At 44.2% G+C, this 20,938-nt stretch overlaps 1 protein-coding gene across 4 annotated transcripts in view; it reads right to left on the reverse strand.

Annotated features, from left to right (window-relative positions):
* Positions 1–20,938, reverse strand: part of MAP4K5 (mitogen-activated protein kinase kinase kinase kinase 5) — a 68,700-nt gene that overhangs the window by 32,924 nt on the left and 14,838 nt on the right. For 2 of the 4 annotated variants that reach the window (XM_063333793.1, XM_063333792.1), the window contains exons 3-4: positions 13,564–13,621; positions 252–342 (exon numbers count right to left, since the gene is read on the reverse strand). In XM_063333793.1, the coding sequence (XP_063189863.1) occupies positions 252–342; positions 13,564–13,621 (149 nt within the window). Of the gene's footprint in view, positions 1–251; positions 343–621; positions 641–13,563; positions 13,622–20,938 lie in introns of those variants that run through there. The other 2 variants (XM_063333795.1, XM_063333796.1) reach the window with 2 other exon arrangements.

Raw genomic sequence — 20,938 nt, forward strand, 5'->3', positions numbered from 1 at the left:
AGAGTTCTGTAGGGGAAAAGTTTCTTTCTGTTCCTAGTGATAAAAATATTCCAGCCTTTTGGCCAGCAGAGAAAACAAAGTATTAGTCACTTTTCTTTTTTTTTTTTTTTTAAATTTTTTTTTTTAAAGCTGACTGGGAACTGAAGGGAATTCAACATAGAGAAGAATACTGAGAGGATATAAGCACCAAACCAGACTGAGCACTGTCTTGCGAAAGAACCAGAAACGCACGTATAAAAAGTGGAGTTTACCTGAGATAGCTCCCAAAATAGGCGACGATGTTGCAATGTTTGCATTCTTTAACCATATATATTTCTTGCTGTATCAATGAAAAGTCGTCTCCTGAAAAAGAGGAAGCAGCCATGGTTATATCTGGTCAGTTTGCATTCTTTATTACGTGCTTTGGGTGAGGCACAAATACTTCTTGAAGACCAAGGGGAGCAGGAGCAAACTCCGGAGCAGCCCTGGACTGCCATGGGACCGCCCCAGCTGGAGCAGGTCCAGCTTTACTGGGACACGCTGCTCATAGAACAAGGATCCCAGCAACAGAAGGGGGAAAAAAAAAAAATAAAAATCACTGTAAGCTAATTCCAGAATCTGAAATAAGAAGAGATCACATACCGTAGGCTCTTTATTAAAAGTATTTCGTTTCAAACCAGCTCTGATGGAGCATATGGCCTTGCACACCCACTCAGCCACTGCTGACTCAGAAGAGAAGCAGAGAGTCCTCAACACATGTTTTGAGGGCATTTCTGGATGAGGACAGCTACAGAGGCACATTTGCACATCCTAAACATCCTTTGCAAAAAATAAAAAAATTCTACTGAAAAACATATTACGACCAGATCAACAGGCTAGTACGTTTCTGCCACTTTAATTTAAAAGGGTAAAAGCTGTCGTAAATTAAAAAAATAATAATTTTACAGATGCAATGAAGCAAACTAAAATATCCAAGAGTTGGGAAAATCACTGGTATGCTTTTATTAAATCCCACTGAGAGAATTTCCAAAGGGAGGGTGTTCTCCCTGGAATCCAGAGCTCAGACACCGCAGTACTGGGTCCCTGGAGCTCGGGGCAGCTGATGCCCAGCCCAGCGCTGGGGCTGCTACAGAGGCAGGAGCAACCCGAACCCCAGCAATGATATATCAAATAACACCAGCACAGCCCGACAGCTTTCCTCTGAAGGGCAGCATCACAAAAATCAGACTATTAGGCCATCCTAGACGCGTGCCTGCTTTGTGATCATGCATACATACACATTACTACCTTTATTCTTCCTGTGGCATGAGCAAAACCTCTGTAACAGCTTGCAAGAGATGAAAGACTCAAATTTAGATAAAGGTTTTAGATAAAATGCTGCTCCAGACAATGTGGCAGCTACCACGTTCTCTCAAGGAAAAAAATCGCATTCTATGTTTACTTTTCTTGAAGTTTCATTAGTAAAAGTCGTCTCATACAATCAAAGTCAGGGATGTGCAACCCAGGAAAAATGGACTGCTTTGTACTGCTCTCCTTAATTCCTATGATTTTGACAAGTCCAAGAGGTCTCAAGCACTGTCATAAATTCTCTTTGGATTCTCCACGTGTTTATTTAACGAGTAACAGCGTAGCTAATATTTTTAATAACCTCTCTAAAAACCCGATGCTTTTATTTGCTGTGCTTTGAAGCAACTTCCCTGAGTGAGGATGTCACTGTGGCCGGCAGGACCCGCAGCAGCCAGTACTGAGGTACTGGTCCCATGGCATTTCCCAGCCCTCTGGAAACCCTGGCTCCCCATACACACACCGGTACGTAGCTGCTGTTTACAGATATAGCCAAAAAAGGGCCAATTTGGTTTAACAACTTCCAAACGATCATAACCTTTATGTCCCGATGATTACCAGTCTCGTACTTAAGAAAATAACTACAAAATACAAAGACAGAAGGGAACACACGCTTGTATGAGCACATCCCTGACTGATTTCAGTAAATCCTCAAGGGCTTCTTGAAGTTGAATTGTACAGAGAAACACTTCATTGGGGCAGGAAAACATTAGGAGAAGAGTTTGAAATGTCAAGAGTCTTCTTTTAAACATTAGTATTTTTTTTTAATCATGAAAAAAGGAAAGGGCAACGCGATTTCCATAAATTTAGCACAGATTTCACACTGTGCTTGATTTATGGGTTACCTTTCAGCTACAGCTTTGCTTAAATTCATGCACCCTGCCTATAAATGATTACTATGAACAAAGGATTTCTGAGTTTGAATTGGATGGATTCATTCCTCCCATCGACAAACTTCCTAAGGGGAACTGTTGAATGCTCACAGATAACTGCAGCATTTTAAAACTACAGAAGTTTTTTCAAAGTCAAGTCTAAGCAAGTTTGAAGGCAAAAGCCTCCCGCCCCACACCGAAGAAGGTACTGTCTGTTGCTAACGCTACTAGCTCTCCATGAGTTCAGGGGACCGAATGCCAAATAAAACACCCTCTTCTTAAACAGACATCTTCAAATCAAGAAATCTTTGGAATGACAGAGGCAGCATTTCAGAACAGCTGGATACTGTCACGTGTGAAAATGGTGATCAAGAACCACCCCCGTAACAGCAAAAACTCACAGGCAGCAGCCGGAATTGCCCGTCGGTAGCACGTCAATTGGGCTGCTTAGTTGGAGCAACAGCAATGTCTGTTCTAGAAACCCTGACTAATGGGAAAAAAACTGAAGGAAATACGGCAATTTGGGCTAGAAAGAGACTGATGGGAGAAAAGATAACAACCTCCATGCACATAAAAGATATCAGGGAAGGGGGGAGAAGGGATAATCCATTCTCCAGTTTTATGATAGGACAATTAGCAATGGGCTTAAAGAGCCTTAACCTACATTCCCTGTGCAGATGAAACGCTTTTCCTACTAGAGTAACATCGCAGCACCGAACTTGAAGGGATGGGATGCTGTGAAATTTCCCACCAGTGGAAAAAAAAAAAAATGAAGAAAACACTGAACAAGTACCCATCAGGAGTGACTTAGGCTCATCTTGCCTGTAGTAGAGGGAGACAGAAAAGATGACTTCTTAATTTGCAATTAATAAATGAAAAATCTATGCAAGAAATGGGGTTACCTACAGAAAAAGGAAAAAAAACGAAAGGATTTGGAAGAGGAAAGGGGGGTGCAGGCTGAATACAGCCAGGGAGCTGGTAGAAAAGTAGCAGGAGGAGAAGTATCCATGAGAAAAGTTTGGCTAAAATATGTAGAAAATGATTCTGAAAGATCAGACACAGAGATAGGAGAGAAGATGTATAGTCGTTCGAAGACGACAAGAATGAATTCAAAACAAAGGAATTCAGAGTTTCCAGGCAGCTGGAGTATTAATCTTGGCAAGAGATGCTGGAATAGGGCAAAAATTAAATATCCTTGGATAGCATGAAAAAAAAAAAAAGACGACAGTAAGACACAGAATTTGTAGAAAATACTTCATTGAGAGGGAGACAGCAAGAAAGAAAAGAATTAGATCAAAGGTGACAATATATCCATACAAAGAGATTTTCATCTGTTTCAGTCATCAGAGATTGCTTGATGCTAAATAACACGGAATTGGAAAAATGTACTTTTTGTCTACTCACATGTTTGCAATTATGGGTTATGTGGCATGCTGAGCAAAAACATCGCTGAGGGAGCTGCTGTAAATCAGCGGAGCAGCGTGGTGACTCACTGCAGCTTGCTACTATTATCTAATTTTACCTCTGCAGCGAGACGCACAGGACAGAAGGGAGCGGTACAATGGAATATTCTCCTCCGATGGCAGCCCGCAGCCGAGGCCGCTCCGCTTGGCACAACCAGCTGCTTGTTCTCCAGCGCAGCTGGCAGGGAGGAGACTGCTGACACTCGCACCCATATCATCGTGTGATGCAATCGCATCAGATTTCAGAAGCTAAGCAAAGTAAGGCCTGGTAAATTCAAAATAAATCCATATTTAAGCAGGAGATCATTCAGAAAACCGATGGCCCGTTAACACTAGTGAATTATTTGCAGACACTCCTCCTCACCTACGTGGAACTGGCACGTATGGATGTCCTGCCGAGTTGTCCTAGATGAAAAGCATGGGTATGCTGGATCCACACCCCCAACTCTGCAGCATGGGAAGGATCCAATGGCTCTAGTGCCTACCACACAGCATTACTAGGTCTCCTGAGCATGCCTGACCTTGATGGTTTTTAAGCAAGTTTACTCCTGGTCATATTTTCATGTGCTCCACCAACTGCTTTGAGTGGTCCCATCCTGCAAAAAGATGCAGGGTCACTTCTCACAACTCCTCCTGGATCAGCTGTGAAGCCCTTTGTTGTCCAGAGGGCTCCCCTGGGAAGAAATTCATAGTTGCTGTTTTAAATTGGTTTATTCTGCATTACTTCAGTGCTGTATCACGGGGCTGATGCTGTGCGGGAACAGAGGGAGGGACAGGCAGGCAGCGTCCAGGGCTTGCACGCAACAGGGAGGAGGGAACTGACGGCATTTGGAGATATGCACGGTGTCACCAAAGGGTGGGACGCAAGCACTTATTAAGAGGCCAGATCTTCAAGGTGCCAGCCAGCAATCCTGCCCCAAGCTAGTGCCCTCAACACGCAGTCCTCACGGGCTCCAACACGTCAGGCTGCCTGGAGGAGGTGTGACGTGCACTCCAAAGCCTACCTGCCAAGCCAGGCAGCTTCACTGTAGACACTTTGCAGACCTGGGATTTTTAACACTATAATTAACATTTGTTATTTAGAAGTGAGATGAAGTTTAGCAACGGGACCAGGTGGATACTGCTGTATGGGATGCTGAAGGATGGCATGACCCTGCTCTCCATCACCGCTGAGCAGGAACGCTCTCACCGTATTCATACAACTCGTACAACCAAGAGACGTCCATCTTCACAGTTAGCAGAAGCAAACATCGCCTCTGCTGGGACCATTCCTCAATTGTTTTTTATTTCAACAACCTGAGTTTCAGAACAAGGAGAGAGAGCCCCACAGGAGCAACAACTTTGCAGAAACCATTTGCCGTAGTTTACAATCTCCACAGCTGAGAAATATTCACAGGTCATCAGCTCCCCTGCGTTGATTTCCAGACATCCCCATGCTCCCCAGTTCTCAATCACTCACTCCAAAACACTTTGCTGAACCTCACGAGGGTTCAATCTCTGCTGACGAAAGGGACGGTTTTCCCAATATACAGCCTTTTGTTTAGATTGGGGTTTGCTGCCAGTCTTTCACCTCCACCCTTGTTAATTTTAACTCCTGAAACATTTTTCCAATCCCCATTTAGATACCTTGACGTGCAACACACCTGAACAACAGCCCCAAAATACTTTTGGGAGAGTGGAGAGGGTGCAAGGCATTACTGCAGCATCCCATCCCATAGTTACGACACATACAAAACTGCTTTCTTCACCACCCTGAAGACCTGCACTGCTCTTTACTGACCATCTTTAAAAATGGAGAACAATCCTTTTAAAGTTTCACATCTTTAAGAAGGAGAATAATTTAAACCGCACTCAAGCATCTGAGCTGTTTTAGCCATACCTCTTTTCTTGGGATTCAAGGAAACCTGCAGTCCGACAGAAAGAATTTAAATTCCCCAAACGTGAAGCTCAGAAACTTGATTCCAAGCAGGAAACAGTTATTTGGAAACAATGATGTTTCCACCAGCAAATTTTCCTGCCAGGCATCTAGCTGCCAACTGCTAACCACTGATGGTACTGATTATCTCTCCACTGATATAAAATATTACTGATGGCGATGTGCTGCCACAGCAGCTCCAGCCCTGCATTAAGTAGCACACAAGTGTTTGGAGTGACTGGTTGAACACCAGAAACGATTCCCCGTGTGTGTTCTCTTCTGTCCTGCTTGGATCCTCTTTATGAGCAGCCGTGTCAACATACAATCCACATTCCTTAAGAGTTTCGTCTCTTTTCCTCTCTCCTATTTAATTACTGTCGTACATCTCAGCCTTTCACAATCCCATTTCTACTCTCCCTTCTCACCACTGCCACCTCACTATTGCTGGTTTTCCTCATGGACTTTGTCAAATGATGTGTCCTCCTAATTCACCCTGTCATAACCTGCCTTCACCCCAAACGTCACGCTCTGCATTACCTTCCAACTAAAATGTGTGATCGCTCACCTTCTTTCCTGCTCCTAATACCTCCTTCCCCCACCACAACCCCTTCTGCTGACCTTCTTCACCCAAAAAACTCTGTGTTGTAAGTTAAAGCTTACACTACACGGAAACACGAGCTCACTCACTCTGGATGCAGACATTTCGGCAAGAAGAACAGCAGATTATAAATGCTTTATAAGCATGCAAAGTAAAATTAGACCAGATTTCAATAAGTTAAATAGAATTAAAACACTGGGCAATGTACATTAGAAGACCATGCTGTCTGTGTTTCACTTTGTATACGCTCCACAGGCAGGCTGAGCAGCTGTGCCAGCCCGTGGCAGTACCACTAAGGACATGGCACGGCACAAGGCGATGTCCAGGCTTTAAGGGCTCCGTCACACTTGGAAACTCAGGTGGTCAGCCCTTGGTAACTCCTAGACAGATGCAGTGATGGTGTAACAAGCCGCACACCCACCTCCCCCAAAAAACCGGCATTGGTGTCCCCCAGGCTATGGTGATGCCAGTCTGATGCCACGGGAGGTGGCAGCCAGCAAAGCAGCACAGAAATCAGAACCAAGGGCTTCTGGCAGTGACTGACCAGCTGCTGCTCAGTGCACAAAGTCTGCGTCTATTTAAACTGTCACGCACAAAGGACACGATCCCAAGCCCGACCAGGTTACGCACCACAAGGCAGTGAAGGTGTAAGCAGTACCGAGAAGTTATTTTCATATTTCTTCAACCCCAGGCGCTGCCAACAACAGTTCAACCCCTGCAGGTTTAGTTTAAATAAGCCTCAGGTTTGTTCTTCTCCATAGCTCATAGTATCCCCAGGGAATTTAGTATACAGAGAATAAGGCTGCATTGCCAAAATACCCTTCTTCAGACCCAAAATGCCCTGGACTCTGCTGTGCTGTGGTCGTGGTCCAGAGAGGACAAACCTCCGTCACAGCCTGACAGCCCTGTGGCTGTGTTCCTATGTGGAATATCAACCTCCACATCTGAACCCTGAGATACGAAACAAACATAATGAACCAGACCTGGCTCTGAATGTACTGAGCACTGTACTACTCACCTCTGGATGACTATTTCCCCTCGTACAAAATCCCTTGAACAGTTCCAACTCCAGTTTAAGACCCAACCTGAAATAGGTAACTGGCTACTTCTGGCCTTTCCAGGTATCTCAGATGGAAAACACAAACATTGCACCAAACTAAAACCAGTAATGAGATTCTTCTGTAACCTTGCAAAAGATACAGGGCACCACAGATTACCCCCAGCCCTCTGAGCTTCAAAGGTGTCCAAAGGCATTATTTATCATTACAGCAGTATTTACAACAGACGTTAATATATTTTAAAATACTTTGTTTATTACACTTTCCCAGGAAGAAAGGTCTGGGGCAGAAAACTACACTGGCAAATAGTTACCTCTTTGTATTGACTCCCCTCTCAATTCATCTGCTAAACCCATAGAAGGAAGTGGCTTTAGTGTTTCAGATGGTTTTGGCTTCTATGCTGCTGAGTACAGTTGGATTAGTTTCTGAAATAGAATTGGCTCCCAAATTATTTGAAGCATTTGTACTCAGTGAATGCTGGGAAATGTCATTAGCGTGCCATAATACTTTTGCCTAATGCTCTCCAAAGTCTATGCCAAAAAAAAAGTGAAAAACACTGTCTATTTTGATTTTAGCAGGACAGCTTAACTAACTGTGGTAGCAGATCTAGTGTGCTGCCCAAAAATTCAAATAAATTAATGACAGTAACCTTCTAAGCAGAGAGTTTATTTCCTTTGTCTGGAAAACCGACAAAGGAAGGTAAGAGCAGATGAAATAATATATGTATCTATGTTGGGGTCTCGGCTGCAAGTCGGAGTCTCTTTGCCTCCGAACTCACTCGCTACCTGCAGCAGACGAGGGAGTCACACGAACAAACCACAATTCATCCCCGCCCGCCATTTCAGCAGTTTTGCTCGGTCTCCCAAAATACTGCCATCTTATTGTGTGCAGTTTCTTGCAGCTTTAATTCAACGCATTCCTCACCTCCTCTGGGGCACTCTTTGCTTCAGAGCCTTTTGTCTTCTGCTCCCAATTTCCCCGTCCATGTATTAATCAAGTGTCGAGTTTGGAGCTCTTATTTTTCCATCTGCTAATTAATTCCCATCTATGAGCCACCTCCTCCTCCTCTCCAGAAGATGGTGTATATAAATCACAGGCTTATTTCTCTGGTGACTAAGTTACAAAATTTATTACAAGTCTTTTTCTAGTTGTGCCCTGTGGTCTGACAGGAGCTCGTGCTGGTGCTCGGAGGGGCTGCACTCCATGGGGGACCACCACGGCTGCAACAGCTTCTGACAGTGGCCTCGTCCAGGAATTGATGGTGCTCTGCAGGTACAGTCCTACAAAGCTATTCAAAACCCTTCAAATTAGCCAGAACATTGAAGGGGGGAGCAGATGAATTATTATTTTTTTTAATCTGGAAGATTTTCAACAGCGATGTCTTCCTGCAAAGACAGCTATGGTCCAGCCACCCTGCAGAGGCAGTGGACATCCCAGAGAACTAAAAATAAATAAATGAATAAACAAATGCTGTGAGCTCTCCTTAAAAACAAAACAAGCCCCCTACAAGATCTCTGCCAAGAGGCCGTGGGTGTACATGCTATGGATGGAGATCAGGCTGGCAACATTGAAAAGAAGATGTATATTTAAGAAAAAACAAACAAACCAACCCTGGAAGGAGTCACTTCCCTGTGGCAAGTTGGACCAACAACATAATGAAACATGTAAGACATGGTCATCAGCGCTAATTAAAATGGGGTTCTCAGTAGTGCTGACTTTGGGCCAGAGTCTTGTAGTGTTTAAGCAGCACCAAGCAAAGGCAGGGGCTGCTCGGCCTCTGACGGCTCCTGCTCTTCCCTCAGCTCTAAGGGCAGAGGATTCGGCTTCTCTTCAGTTCAGTTGTCAAAGCAGCTCTTCAAATTCACAATAAAACCAGACCTACTTCATATGGATCAGGTGCAGCGACACGATCGCTCGAGGAAGTCTCTCTCTACATTAGGAGCAAAGTAATACTGTCCTTTTTTCTGTCCTTAAAGAATTGCCCTGCCCCATCGTAGACCTGCTGGGAGTTAAACCTAGCGGTGGTTTTCTGCCCCCGGCACCACTGCCCCAAACACTGGCCACAACCTTTCACACGCTGCCGAGCAAGGACTGAGGGATCCCCGCTGTGGTTTCTACTGCATTTAACTTTGCCTCATTAGTCTTATCGTTGCAATCCACATACATATTAAAACCAGCCTTGGTTTGCTAAGGAAAGGTTAGTAGTCGCAGTCACCCAAAGACAGCAGTTTTAGCTTCTCCCCTGAGCCTCCCCATGCTTTTACCTTCAACCTTCAAAAACATCTCTTTGGCTGCACAGTGAATTGGATCGCAGAACCAAAAAGAATTAAAAATTAACCCTGCCCTGAGTCAGGTACGGGGCTCTTCAGTCCTACATCCCATCTCCAACAGAGGACGGCCAGGAAGTATTTGAGAATAGACCACACAGGGATGCTTCCCCCAACCACCCTCCCCACCTCCAGAGATTTACGGCTCAGAAAAACGTCTCAGTCATAGATGGGATCTTTGTATTTAATAATCTTTCATGTATTTTTCTCTGACATAACTTTGTACAGTTGCTTTTTGCACCTATGTAAACACAACTTAATACAATGAGGAGCTTCACAGATCTTGCAGAGAAAACCACATTTCTGTGTTGCTTGGAGCCTGCCATCTGCTCGCTGCACCCACTGCCTCCAAACCCGCCCCCGGCTCAGTCCTCTCATCTGCTGTCACCTACATTAAATTCTATGATTCTAAATGAATTCACCAAAATGAAATTCTATGAGTCTTTGAAATGCACACTCGAGTCCAAGGGACGCGGTAGCATGGGGATGGGATGAAGCCAGCAGGGCCAAGAGAACTATTCTGCTCCGTTGCCATGTACTGCCTTTCAGTTGATAAATGCAACCCCCAAACAAGAGGAAAACCAAATAATCACAGAGTAATAAGACAGTTCACTCTGAAGGGCTTACCACCTAATGAGATCAAACAGCTGAGGACTGAAAGGACCGCCTGAAGGAGTGGAGATGGCTTGCAGAGGTCATGCTGGTGGGAGTTAAGGCCATGCCCGAGGTTTTGCCCATTGACCATCGCTCTCTAGGTCATACGATCACTAATTCTGCTGTGAGTAGGCAGGTTCAGAAATTCAGGACATTTACGTAATAGGGACTGAGCCAAAGCCACTGACATCTGAACTGTGTTGTGTGCACGAAGTTGGCTTTGCAGAAGACCTTGCTGACCCTAGAAGATGAGAGCTCCAAGGGAAGCAGTGGCAGCACCAGCATGGCCTGCCTTGTTTACCTGCACTGGTATGCTTCAGTGGAAACTTCCAAGAAAGAAGGAAAAGAAGGAAAGAAGGAAAAGCTAAAGCATCAAGCCAAGCCTTTCTTTTAATTTATTCACTGGATTTTTTCAAATTTTTCCAACTGAAAAAGATGTTCAGATTTCAGGAATTTTTAACTGTTTGAAAAAAAAAAAAAAAGAGATAATCACTTGGGAATGAGGAGCTAGGCTCATGGGAAATCTTACATCAAGCAGTTCAGAGGATAAAATACTTTTCTTGCTTGTGGGAAACCCCAAATTCATTTTTCCGTGATCAGTTTACAAAAGAGACTAGCATCACCCTGAACATCAGACAAGTCACTCTCACATGCTGTCTAAATCAATTCATGTTTAATTTATACTAGAAGCAAAAAAGTGTATGAAAAGTTTCAGTGGAAATCCTTCAAACCACCTTGGAACGCCTTACAGGTCAGTAGGGAAACCAACACCCCACAGGGAGAGAGAGCAACTGCTGGTCTTCATTGTAAATAAGACAAAGGTGGACCTGAGCGCCTCTTCCCCTATATTCTCTAACCACGCGATAGATGGGGACTCCCGCTCTCTTCCTCTCCAACTTCACAACCGGCACTTCAGTCTCCCTGATAACCTACTCAAGAGGAAGAAAACATGGGTGGGATGAAGCCATCAAGCGTTCCATTTTAGAGATGTTCCCAGCCCTTTTCCCCTCATCCCATTTTTATTTTGATGAGTTAACCCAAATTCATGCATAGTTGCTTGACCATTTCAAAATGGCTGAAACAGCCAAAAAAAAAATAATATTGAGAGATTCCATGCAAGATTGTTGCCTTTTAACAAACGTTAAGGAATTTTTGGAAGACAAAAATCTTCAACCATAAAGACATTATCATTCTTCCCTCAAAGTTTTCAGCTGGGATTTCACAACCAAGAAATATGGGGTGAGACGTACGCACTAAGCACTGATCCTCCTGTCAAAGGTTTGAAAATTATTATTCAAAGGTAACAGACATGTTGGAAAAATTTAGCTGGCCTAAAAGTTTAGTATTTACCAGCTGACTTCTATGAAAAATGAATATATTTACTGCTATTTAAAAAAGTCTTCTCCGAAACTTTATTCCTATGGCTAAAATAAATATTTAAAAGCATTTGGTTTCTAAGACTGACAATGCGATCACTATATATACCACTGGTCATGGGGTCCTCAATGGGAAAGGTACAGGTGCTTAAGGTGGTCAGCTGTCTTGGGTAAACATTGTAAAATTTGAGAAATTCTGCTAGCCCAGATTTAACAGAAAGCTGGAGGAACTACAAAATATAACAGCAGGATGGACAGAGCCGTCTCTCAGAGCCCAGATCCTGAGGGATGCACATTTGGAGAGACCAGGAGGAGAGAGAGCAGCCTTTCTGCTTATCAAGGACATACAGACATCAGCAAACCCTTTGTGTTTAAGAATCCATGACGCCTCTCAACCGGAGTGACTGAACAGAAACCAGTGACGACAAGCAAATGAGACAAGAAAGGAAGAAAGAGGAAGATAGCACATCCACCTCACTTGCTAGCAATGTACTGACACTACGAGCTCCCCATCAAAACTAGAGTTTTTTTAACACATGCAGTCAGCAGCTGGTGTTCAGGGACTGGAGACATTTCAGTGCTGGTCATCAAAACCTCAAATCACAGAAGACAGGCTGATAGGGACATCCAGAGGTCTCTGGACCAGCCTTCTGGTCCAAGCCGGGACAACTGCAGAGTCAAGTGACATTGCTCAAGGCCTTGCCCAGCCATCTGCAGAAAATCTTCAAAGACGGAGATCCCACCACCTTCCTGGGCCCTACCTCAGAGCACAAACACCCTCCTTGTGAGGAATTTTCCCTGCATCCAACTGGACTCTTCCTTGGTACAGACTACACCGGCCGGCTCTCACCACTTCCCTGGGCACTCCTGATGACAGTCTGGCTCCAGCTCCTCTGCCAGTCCACCATGGAGATCCCTCTTCAGCCTCCTTGTCCCCAGACTAAAAACCACTCAGTTCTGACAGCCTCTCCTACATCATGGGTCTTTCCAGATTTTCCTCCATTTTTCCTGCCTAAAGAGTCTCTGCAGCACTCCAGCCATGGAATACAACTGATTGTGCCTCCATAAATCCTAGTACTTTCTTAATTGTCCCTTAATTGCCTCATGGGCTACAGGTGGCAGTCCACGAGCACTGGCCAAACCCACGTTCACAGGACCCTGAACAGGCACAGCACAGCAGCTCAGGGAAACCACAACCACAGAGAGACTAACGTGGCAAACAGACACCAAAGAGGACTTTGCTAAGGAGGGATACGAAAGGTATGCCAGTGACCAAGTAGCGAGAGATTACTTTTTCGAACAAATACAAGATCCTCAAGTGGGACTGAGTTATGACTGAGGAGATAAACAGCTCCTCTCTTTTCCACTCAGGACACAATTTCTGATTTTAACTCCCTGTGCGGGACTCAGATTAGGCTTCAGCTCAGCAAGTCTCTTGGGCAGCAAGTGAGCCTCTCCTGCCTCTCCTGCTTTTAGGAGGAGTGGCAGAAAATGCATGGGGAAATGACAGTATGAGCCACGCTCTTTCCTCAGCACACATTAGAAAAAAAAAAAAAAAAGACAGCACATTAAAAAGCAGAGGGCTCTTATTTTTCCCAGTGCACCTTTGGTGAGCATAGCTTCACTGCCTGTTCCCTTCCCCCTTTCAACTCACACAGCCTTCCAGCTCCCTACTGCCTCACAGCTCACAATTTACCATCAGTCCTTAACCTTCTCTTTGCACTAACACCACACTGTAACTGCGACGTCTTTTTATACAACGATCGATAAGGCAGATAAGAACAAAGAAGGAAACAGTGAGCAGGACACAGCCAAAAGTAATGGTACATCCTGCAGTGCTTCCTGTCATCTAACCGCTGAAACTACAAAAAAAATCCAAACACTTCTTTTGTCTGGGGCTTCACAGCCGTGTGAAAATAAACATATGGAAAAAATGAAAATGCAATTCAAAAATACAGAAAAGAATGTAAAACTTACCAGGCTCTAACTTGATTATTTTTACAGCAGCCAGTTCTCCTGTATGAAGATTTCTAGCCTGCAATAAAAGAGTTAAGACATTTTTAATTATACTGCAAAGGCATCTCACGGAGTCTTACAAACTGTGAAAAGATATGCTACGGTTTCACGTGTTACAAATTCGGCACAGTGCAACTAGCTGAGAGCAACCTGGGTGAGGACTATCTGGTTTTGGTATTAGCACAGCATCAACCTAGTTGGAGTTGTGAAGTGTTACTGGCAGTTCCTTTCGAGACTTCAAAAAACCCCAGCTATCTGCCAGCAAATGAGAGTTCATGGACTCTCAAACACCGTTTTTAAGGGTTGTTGAAACTAAGAAGTTTCTGCCATCCGCGCTTGCTGGGCTGGTACAAAAGCATCATGCTGCAAGGCGGATTGTGGGAGCGTGGAGCGTGCAGTGCTCAACCACCCGTCTCACGGTGCTAAACCTCAGCGTGCTCCGACAGCGGGACTGATGAGACACAGCTCCCCGCGAACAACTTAACTCTGAAAATAAACTCCTTCCAGAAGACCCTGACAGAAACAAGTGCTCCCCACGACCCTCAAGACGACGACGGAGTAGGGAGCTCCAATTAAGTTGTAAACCTCACACTGAGAATTCAGTGCTGGAGGGAAACGTTACAGGAACCTCAGATATAGAAAGTTTTAAGACGGGATTTCATTAACAGTGTTAACTCTAGGAAAATGAGCTCTAAATCACTCAGGCACCATCACCAGAGCTAAGCTATATTATTTTTGACACACAACCTGATCCAATTAGGTACTGTGGCATTCTACCTTTGCTGATCAACCCGACTGTTTCATTCTTATCCTAGCAAACTTGCAGAGTCTTCTGAATATACGAAATCTGGTTAAAAGGTAGATTATAGAAAAATCTAGGGAAAACTGGCTTAGGTGGGCAGATTCGGGCAGTTACTTAAGATGAGGATGCAAAGCAAATTTGCCCCTGTGGACCGAACTGAAGGAAGCCACTGCAGAACAAAACACTCCTTCTCTTGCTTAGGGACAAGAAGTTGTCTTAACTTAAGAACAGGTAAAGCAAGAACTTGAAAGATGAACCCCTCAGTTTTGTCAACGCTTAGTCAAGCTTCCAAATCAGGAAAGACTTTCCAGCCAGGGAAAAAACCCCAATCAACAATAATTAGCCTTTCAAAGTCCTGTAGTGCTTGGCCAAGAGACGGGTGTAAAAATGCAGGCCGAGGACACAAATATGACTCAAGTGATGTCAAAGAGAACCTGTACAGCTGTACAACAGAACCAAACATCTGAAGCCAACAGACCAAATCACTGAACACAGAAAGAGATAGTTATCTGCTAACCACAAAGGAAACCTTTACCACTTCTTAAAGTACCTTCCTACCAGAGGTGTTTTTAGACCACGGGAAAATCACTGGTATCCTTCAACATCCAGAAGGAGCATGCATCCAAGCATGGACAAAGGATTAGGACCTCTCTGGTACTCTTACACCTAATAATACCATCACGAAACACAGATGTTCCCGTAGGAGACCAAGCACACATCCTGGTGAAGACAGGAAGCCTGCACTATCCATACTTCTATGCACAAGCGGCGAAGCTCTTCAGATAAAGGAGACTGCATGGTTTCCAGAAGATCAGCTTAATTTCTAAAGTACAAAAAAGATCATATTCCTTACCGATATTCCTTTTCCATATAAGCAATAACTGCCACTGCTACTGTTACGCTGAAGCCTGAAGGAATGGAGGTAGTCTGCCAAAGGTCTTTGGTACGCAGACTGCTTGGCAGGGACTCGAAGACTGAGGCCAGAGGAGATCACTGCAATTACTGGCTCTCAGCTGTCACACACGATAGGCCACAGAGCTTCACAAAATTGTGCCCTGCTGCTATCCAATATTACCATTAAGTTTTTGCATATAATCTACAGCCTGGACAGGGACTATTTCGGGTTTCAACCATCAAACCTTGTCTCCTAGAACGCGAAGCTCTCCACCGGGTTGGTATTTATGAACTAAACACAGCAAGTTATCCGAGCCACTCACCCCAAGACCTGTTTTCTGGTTCTACAGTTTAATCTTCCAACCAAACACATTCTCGAGTTGATGACACCAGGACGACGCACGCTACATAACTCCTATTGTGCCAACACCAACGGCAAAAATGCTGAGTATTACCTGATCCTCAATATCCTTGTTTGGATGCTCACAGATACAGGAACCATGTTGGATCTTCAGTCTAGACAATCATATCAAAAGCATACAGCAAATTACCCAAACTGCTTCCCAAGAGATGTCACCCACCCGCAAATGCAACTGATGGCTTTTGTTCCTTCATCTTGGATTGCAACAGCTTTACACGGGGGGACACATCTCTCTCTGCTGTCACTCTTGTTTTTTAATCTTTTCCCTTCCACACCTTTCTGTCAGCTGAAAACTTGATCAATAATGAATTACTGTTACCTTGCACATCATGAAAAATGTAAGAAGGCGAGGGCTAAAAACTGGTTCTCCATGGTACACGCCTAGATAGGAAAACTGTCAAATAAGGATTCCTCAAATCATTGAGACATGTTAGTTAAAGAAATTCTCGGCTCATTTCCTATGGGTGACTGCAGTTTGCATCGTTCCACCTCTTAAAAAAGGATTGTGTAATATCAAGGAAGTCATAAAGGAATGCACTACGTTAACGTTGCTGGCTTTGTGAATCAAACCTCAAATTCTACTACAAATTATATTTCACAAAAATATCATTTCTCCATAATTTCCCTGATGTGAAGAACTAGCTAATAAGCTATCAATTTGTCTTATTGATATACTTCTTCACTGGAGAGGGGGAAACTGAAGTAGGTCTAAGAAACTATAGTTCTCCTAGTGATCTTATTTACATTTTTAAAACCTAACAACAAAATACCTGCCTCCCTTCTGTCCCCTGAAATTTCCTCAGTATTTCAAGTCTTAATTCAAAATTAGCTGAAACCAAGCAGAGGCCAGGGGAGCTGTTGTCCCCTGCACGGCCAGAAATCCAGACCTGCCAACTGACAAGTAGAGCTGCTGTTCAGCATCTCATGAGCTATTATTGACGTAGCAAGTTATCATTTATATGCATTTACCACATAAAGATGACACATCTATCATGAACTTTGATGATCTCTTCTGAATTCTAATAGTTCTAATATTTCATTCTAATGGAAGATGGATGTTAGATTATCATGTTAGATTTCTTATTGTCCTTAATTCTGCTGGCCTTGATTCATTCAATATGTAAGGAAGTCTCCTAAGAACTCATCTTGACACTAAAAGTTAAAAGACTCAAGCTCAGCGTCTACACAGCTCCCTCCTGCGCTGGAGCCCTCGTCCCCACCAGCAACGTGATCCGGTTCCCACGCGACAGAAGTGGAGCCGGACTTCCCCGACACACCAGGAAAACTGCTGTAAGACTTTCCCCAAGAGGAAGACAGAGCTTTTGCTATCTGTTGGTACTGATGTCAATTTTATTTGATAAGACTCAGAACTGAAAATTATGTTCCGCATCACTCAGAATGAAAATTAAAATGATAGGATTTTGGCAGAAGGACTACAAAGTTCTGACAGAAAACTTGACCTACACAAGAATGGGACCAGAACAACAGTATAATTGAATGAGGTGAGCCACACAGTCAAATTTATTTTGCTCAATGTCATATACAGAGTATAATTACTGAGAAAGAAGAGCTAGATAGTAGTCTTTTGGTCATCTCTTCTTCAGCTGCCCTACAGAAGACTACAGGACGAGTGACAGCATCCCACTGAGCACAGCTCTTCCAGAGTATTTTAGTAGCTAAATATCAATACTACAGAACATCACACAGCATCTGTGTTCAAAACAAAACAAAACACAAGTACTCCTCTTTTTTTGAGTATCCCGTTGCATAGTTGTAGCAACCTATGAGGTTAGATGTCACTAGTTTAATGTGACAATAATCATTACACTTTTATCTCCAGTGTATGACAACACCAACCAACGCAACCCAGACTCCCCCAAGCATACACATAGCTCTACCAGAGCAGACTAAAGGCTCCTTTAAACCCATGGTCCTGTCTCAAACAACAGATGCTTCAGAGAGTGGTTAAAAGCTGAGCAAGAAAATGGTGACACTTCTTTGATGCGCTCTCCCAGCAACCGAATCAGGCTCTACACGGTGCCTGCTGCAACAAAGACCAGCTGCAGACGAAGCCTGCGTTAGGATGTCAATCCAGGAGCAACACACCTTCTTCCAACCTAGGCACAACATCAGTGGTGTGTCCCAACGCCACGCTCGAAAAGGATAGGTGCGCTATTAGTAGGACTGGGGTTCTGGGGAGTTGGGAGAGTTTTGTGATACTGCACACAAAAAATCATCAGGTTTTCCCAGTGAGATTTAACTTTCTTCTCAGAGCTGCATCAAAAAGCTGTTGTGGGACAGTGGAACCCAACGTGACACCCCTGGCAATCCCTGTGTACAATGTTTCCCACTGCACACCCAAACAATGTACATGAGAAAACACATTTTGGGTAGGACACTTTCTGTAGCTAATGACCAGAAATAACACAGAGAACTGGTTTCAGAACCAGTTATGCACTCTGCAGTTTTGTTTTATTTATTTTTGAGAGTGCAAACCAAACAATTTGCTCCAGGGGGTCCACAGTACTAAGCCGTGTGAAACGGTCAAAAAATTGAAGAATCATTTCAATTGGATATCTGAATGCGAGTTTATGTGCTCGGTCTCCTTGTCTGGCCACTTTCTCCTTCAACACTGAGGAAGAGAAGGGGAAGATTCAGACAGTAATATCACTCTCACAGCCTCTAAATGAGTATTTTCAGTTTCCATGGCAAAATCCCCTCCTCACCCCAATGTCGCTGTCTGATCTCCAGCCTTGGATCAACAGCCCAATTCACCAGAAGAGCCATTTGTTTGACCGTGTCTTCATTTAATTTAATCATAATTGCAGCTCCTGCAGCAACCCTCCCATGCATCCCCATCTTATTCAGCCCTTGCCAAGCTTCACTCATCAGCGACCGTGACATTTTGCTGTCTCAAATGCTGCCTGCTTCTCCTCAGTTACTGTATGTATCTTCAAAAGGTACCCTGACCTCCTGCCCAGCAACTGAAATCGAAGTTTCTCATCTGCTTTCTAGTTTCTGACCTCTTACACTTTATAACTTTTAACCTGCTCTGTGTGGTTTTGAAATTCCCATTACACTGCATCATTCTTTCCACAACTCACAGTATCACCACACAGACCCTTGAATTCACCTACCTACGCCTCTGAACTCATATTTACCACTACTTAGAGCTCTCAGCCAACTAAGGTGACCCAAAAAAAGGTCTCTCACCTGGGCTGCTCTAAATCCATGAAAACAGATTCCTTTCTTACATGCAGGAGGCACAATATTTTAGTTGTGATCAAAAAAGAGAATCCAAAACATTATGGGCATTAGGGGAATAAAGAAAGTTATCTGATACAGAAGACCTGATACAAACAAAGCCTACTGCATATACATACCAGAAGGCAGGAACACAGAGACCTTGAAACAGAGGATGGGGTCTTGAAGATACCATCACAACCAGCCCGGTAAAACTTCAGCAAGCAACTGCCACAGCTTGGCACAACCACCAGACCCTTCAGCAGCACTTCATCTGGGAGCTTTGCTACATGAGGATTTGGGTTTCACTACTTGTCGTATCCCTCTCCCATACGATACAAACGGTCCTATGAACATGCCACATTCCTGTACATAACCCCATGTCAATATTTTTATCTTACACTCAAACTGGTCAAACATAGAGACGAGACATTTCTGCGACGGAAAGAATTATTTCCCAAGATGAGGCCCTCGATTCCTCGCTGCTGTTCCCAGCACACAAGGAGAAACCCTCAAGACCAACTCTGGGGTCCTGAGGTCTCCCATTACACTGTGGCCTCAACAGAGACTTGTCGTGAAGGCCAGCAAGTCCTCAAGGGGCCTCGGTAACTCGAACACAACAATAACTTCAGGGAGTTTCATCACTTGCTTTGGTTTTTTTTGTGAACACACAAACAAACATCCATAAAAATCAGCACCCAAGAGGCAATATTAAGAAATCCAAGCGGAACTGCCAGACTGGATTAGGTTTCTGATCTGACCGGTTTACCATTTATCCCTCAAGTCGGCAGCAACTGATGTGTTGGAGAAAAATTCCCTCTCGGTGGATGGCGACCTGCTGGTCTGTAACAGAATTTGAATTATGTCCTAACGCAGAAGTTCAAACAACCATTCCTAGTGTTTATCATAATTAACTGTACAATTTTTCTTACTCTTATGATTTGCATAAATCAGTCTGTCAGCTTTAAAAAATGCTCTGCAAATACAGCTGTAAAACTACCAGGCAGCTAAAGCAAGAACAGCAACACTGGACATGCTTTTAATGAATGGAAGGAGAGGCTTGTACTTGTGAAACACCACCTCTTCACCAGCTGAGTTGAACACCCAGACTGTAGAGATGGGTATTCCAGTTTTGGGCCCCCCACTACAAGAAAGACATTGAGGTGCTGGAGCTCATCCAGAGAAGGGCAACGGAGCTGGTGAGGGGTCTGGAGCACAAGTCTTGTGAGGAGCAGCTGAGGGAGCTGGGGGTGTTCAGCCTGGAGAAAAGGAGGCTGAGGGGAGACCTTCTCGCTCTCTACAGCTCCCTGAAAGGAGTGGGTAGCCAGGGGGGGTCAGTCTCTTCTCCCAAGGAACGGGCGATAGGACAAGACGAAACAGCCTCAAGTTGCGCCAGGGGAGGTTTAGGATGGATATTAGGAAAAAATTCTCCACCAAAAGGGTTGTCAAACACTGGAACAGTCTGCCCAGGGAAGTGGTGGACTCGCCATCCCTGGAGGTATTTAAAGCCGGGCAGACGTGGTGCTGAGGGACACGGGTTAGTGGTTTTGTCAGAGTTAGGTTGGTGGTTGGACTTGATGATCTGAAAGGTTCCTTCCAACCCAGACAATTCTATGATTCTATTCTATGATTCTAAAAGTCAATACATAACCAGAAAGCTTCTCGGAAAACCCAGCTCAAACGTAACAAGGGTTAATCTCCACTATGCGAGCCTAGAATTGCCAGCCTTCACAAGAGAAGGATACCACTACCTTTTGCGGTCCTGTACGGGAGAATCTCTGCAGAGCTTGATTCTGGAGCTGCACTCCAGCCAAAAACCATAGCTCCCATTGAGTGCATTCCAGTTTTAGAGTGAGTAGGGAGCATGCTGGTTCTTGCCCCACCACCAGGCAGCACACCCTATAAGCACCCTCTGAAAACTCACAGAAATAGTATATGACCCATGTATTTTTTTTCCTGCATTCCCCTGTATCTTA

The sequence above is a fragment of the Chroicocephalus ridibundus genome, chromosome 4 (genome assembly GCF_963924245.1).
Source record: "Chroicocephalus ridibundus chromosome 4, bChrRid1.1, whole genome shotgun sequence".
Taxonomy (NCBI): domain Eukaryota; kingdom Metazoa; phylum Chordata; class Aves; order Charadriiformes; family Laridae; genus Chroicocephalus; species Chroicocephalus ridibundus.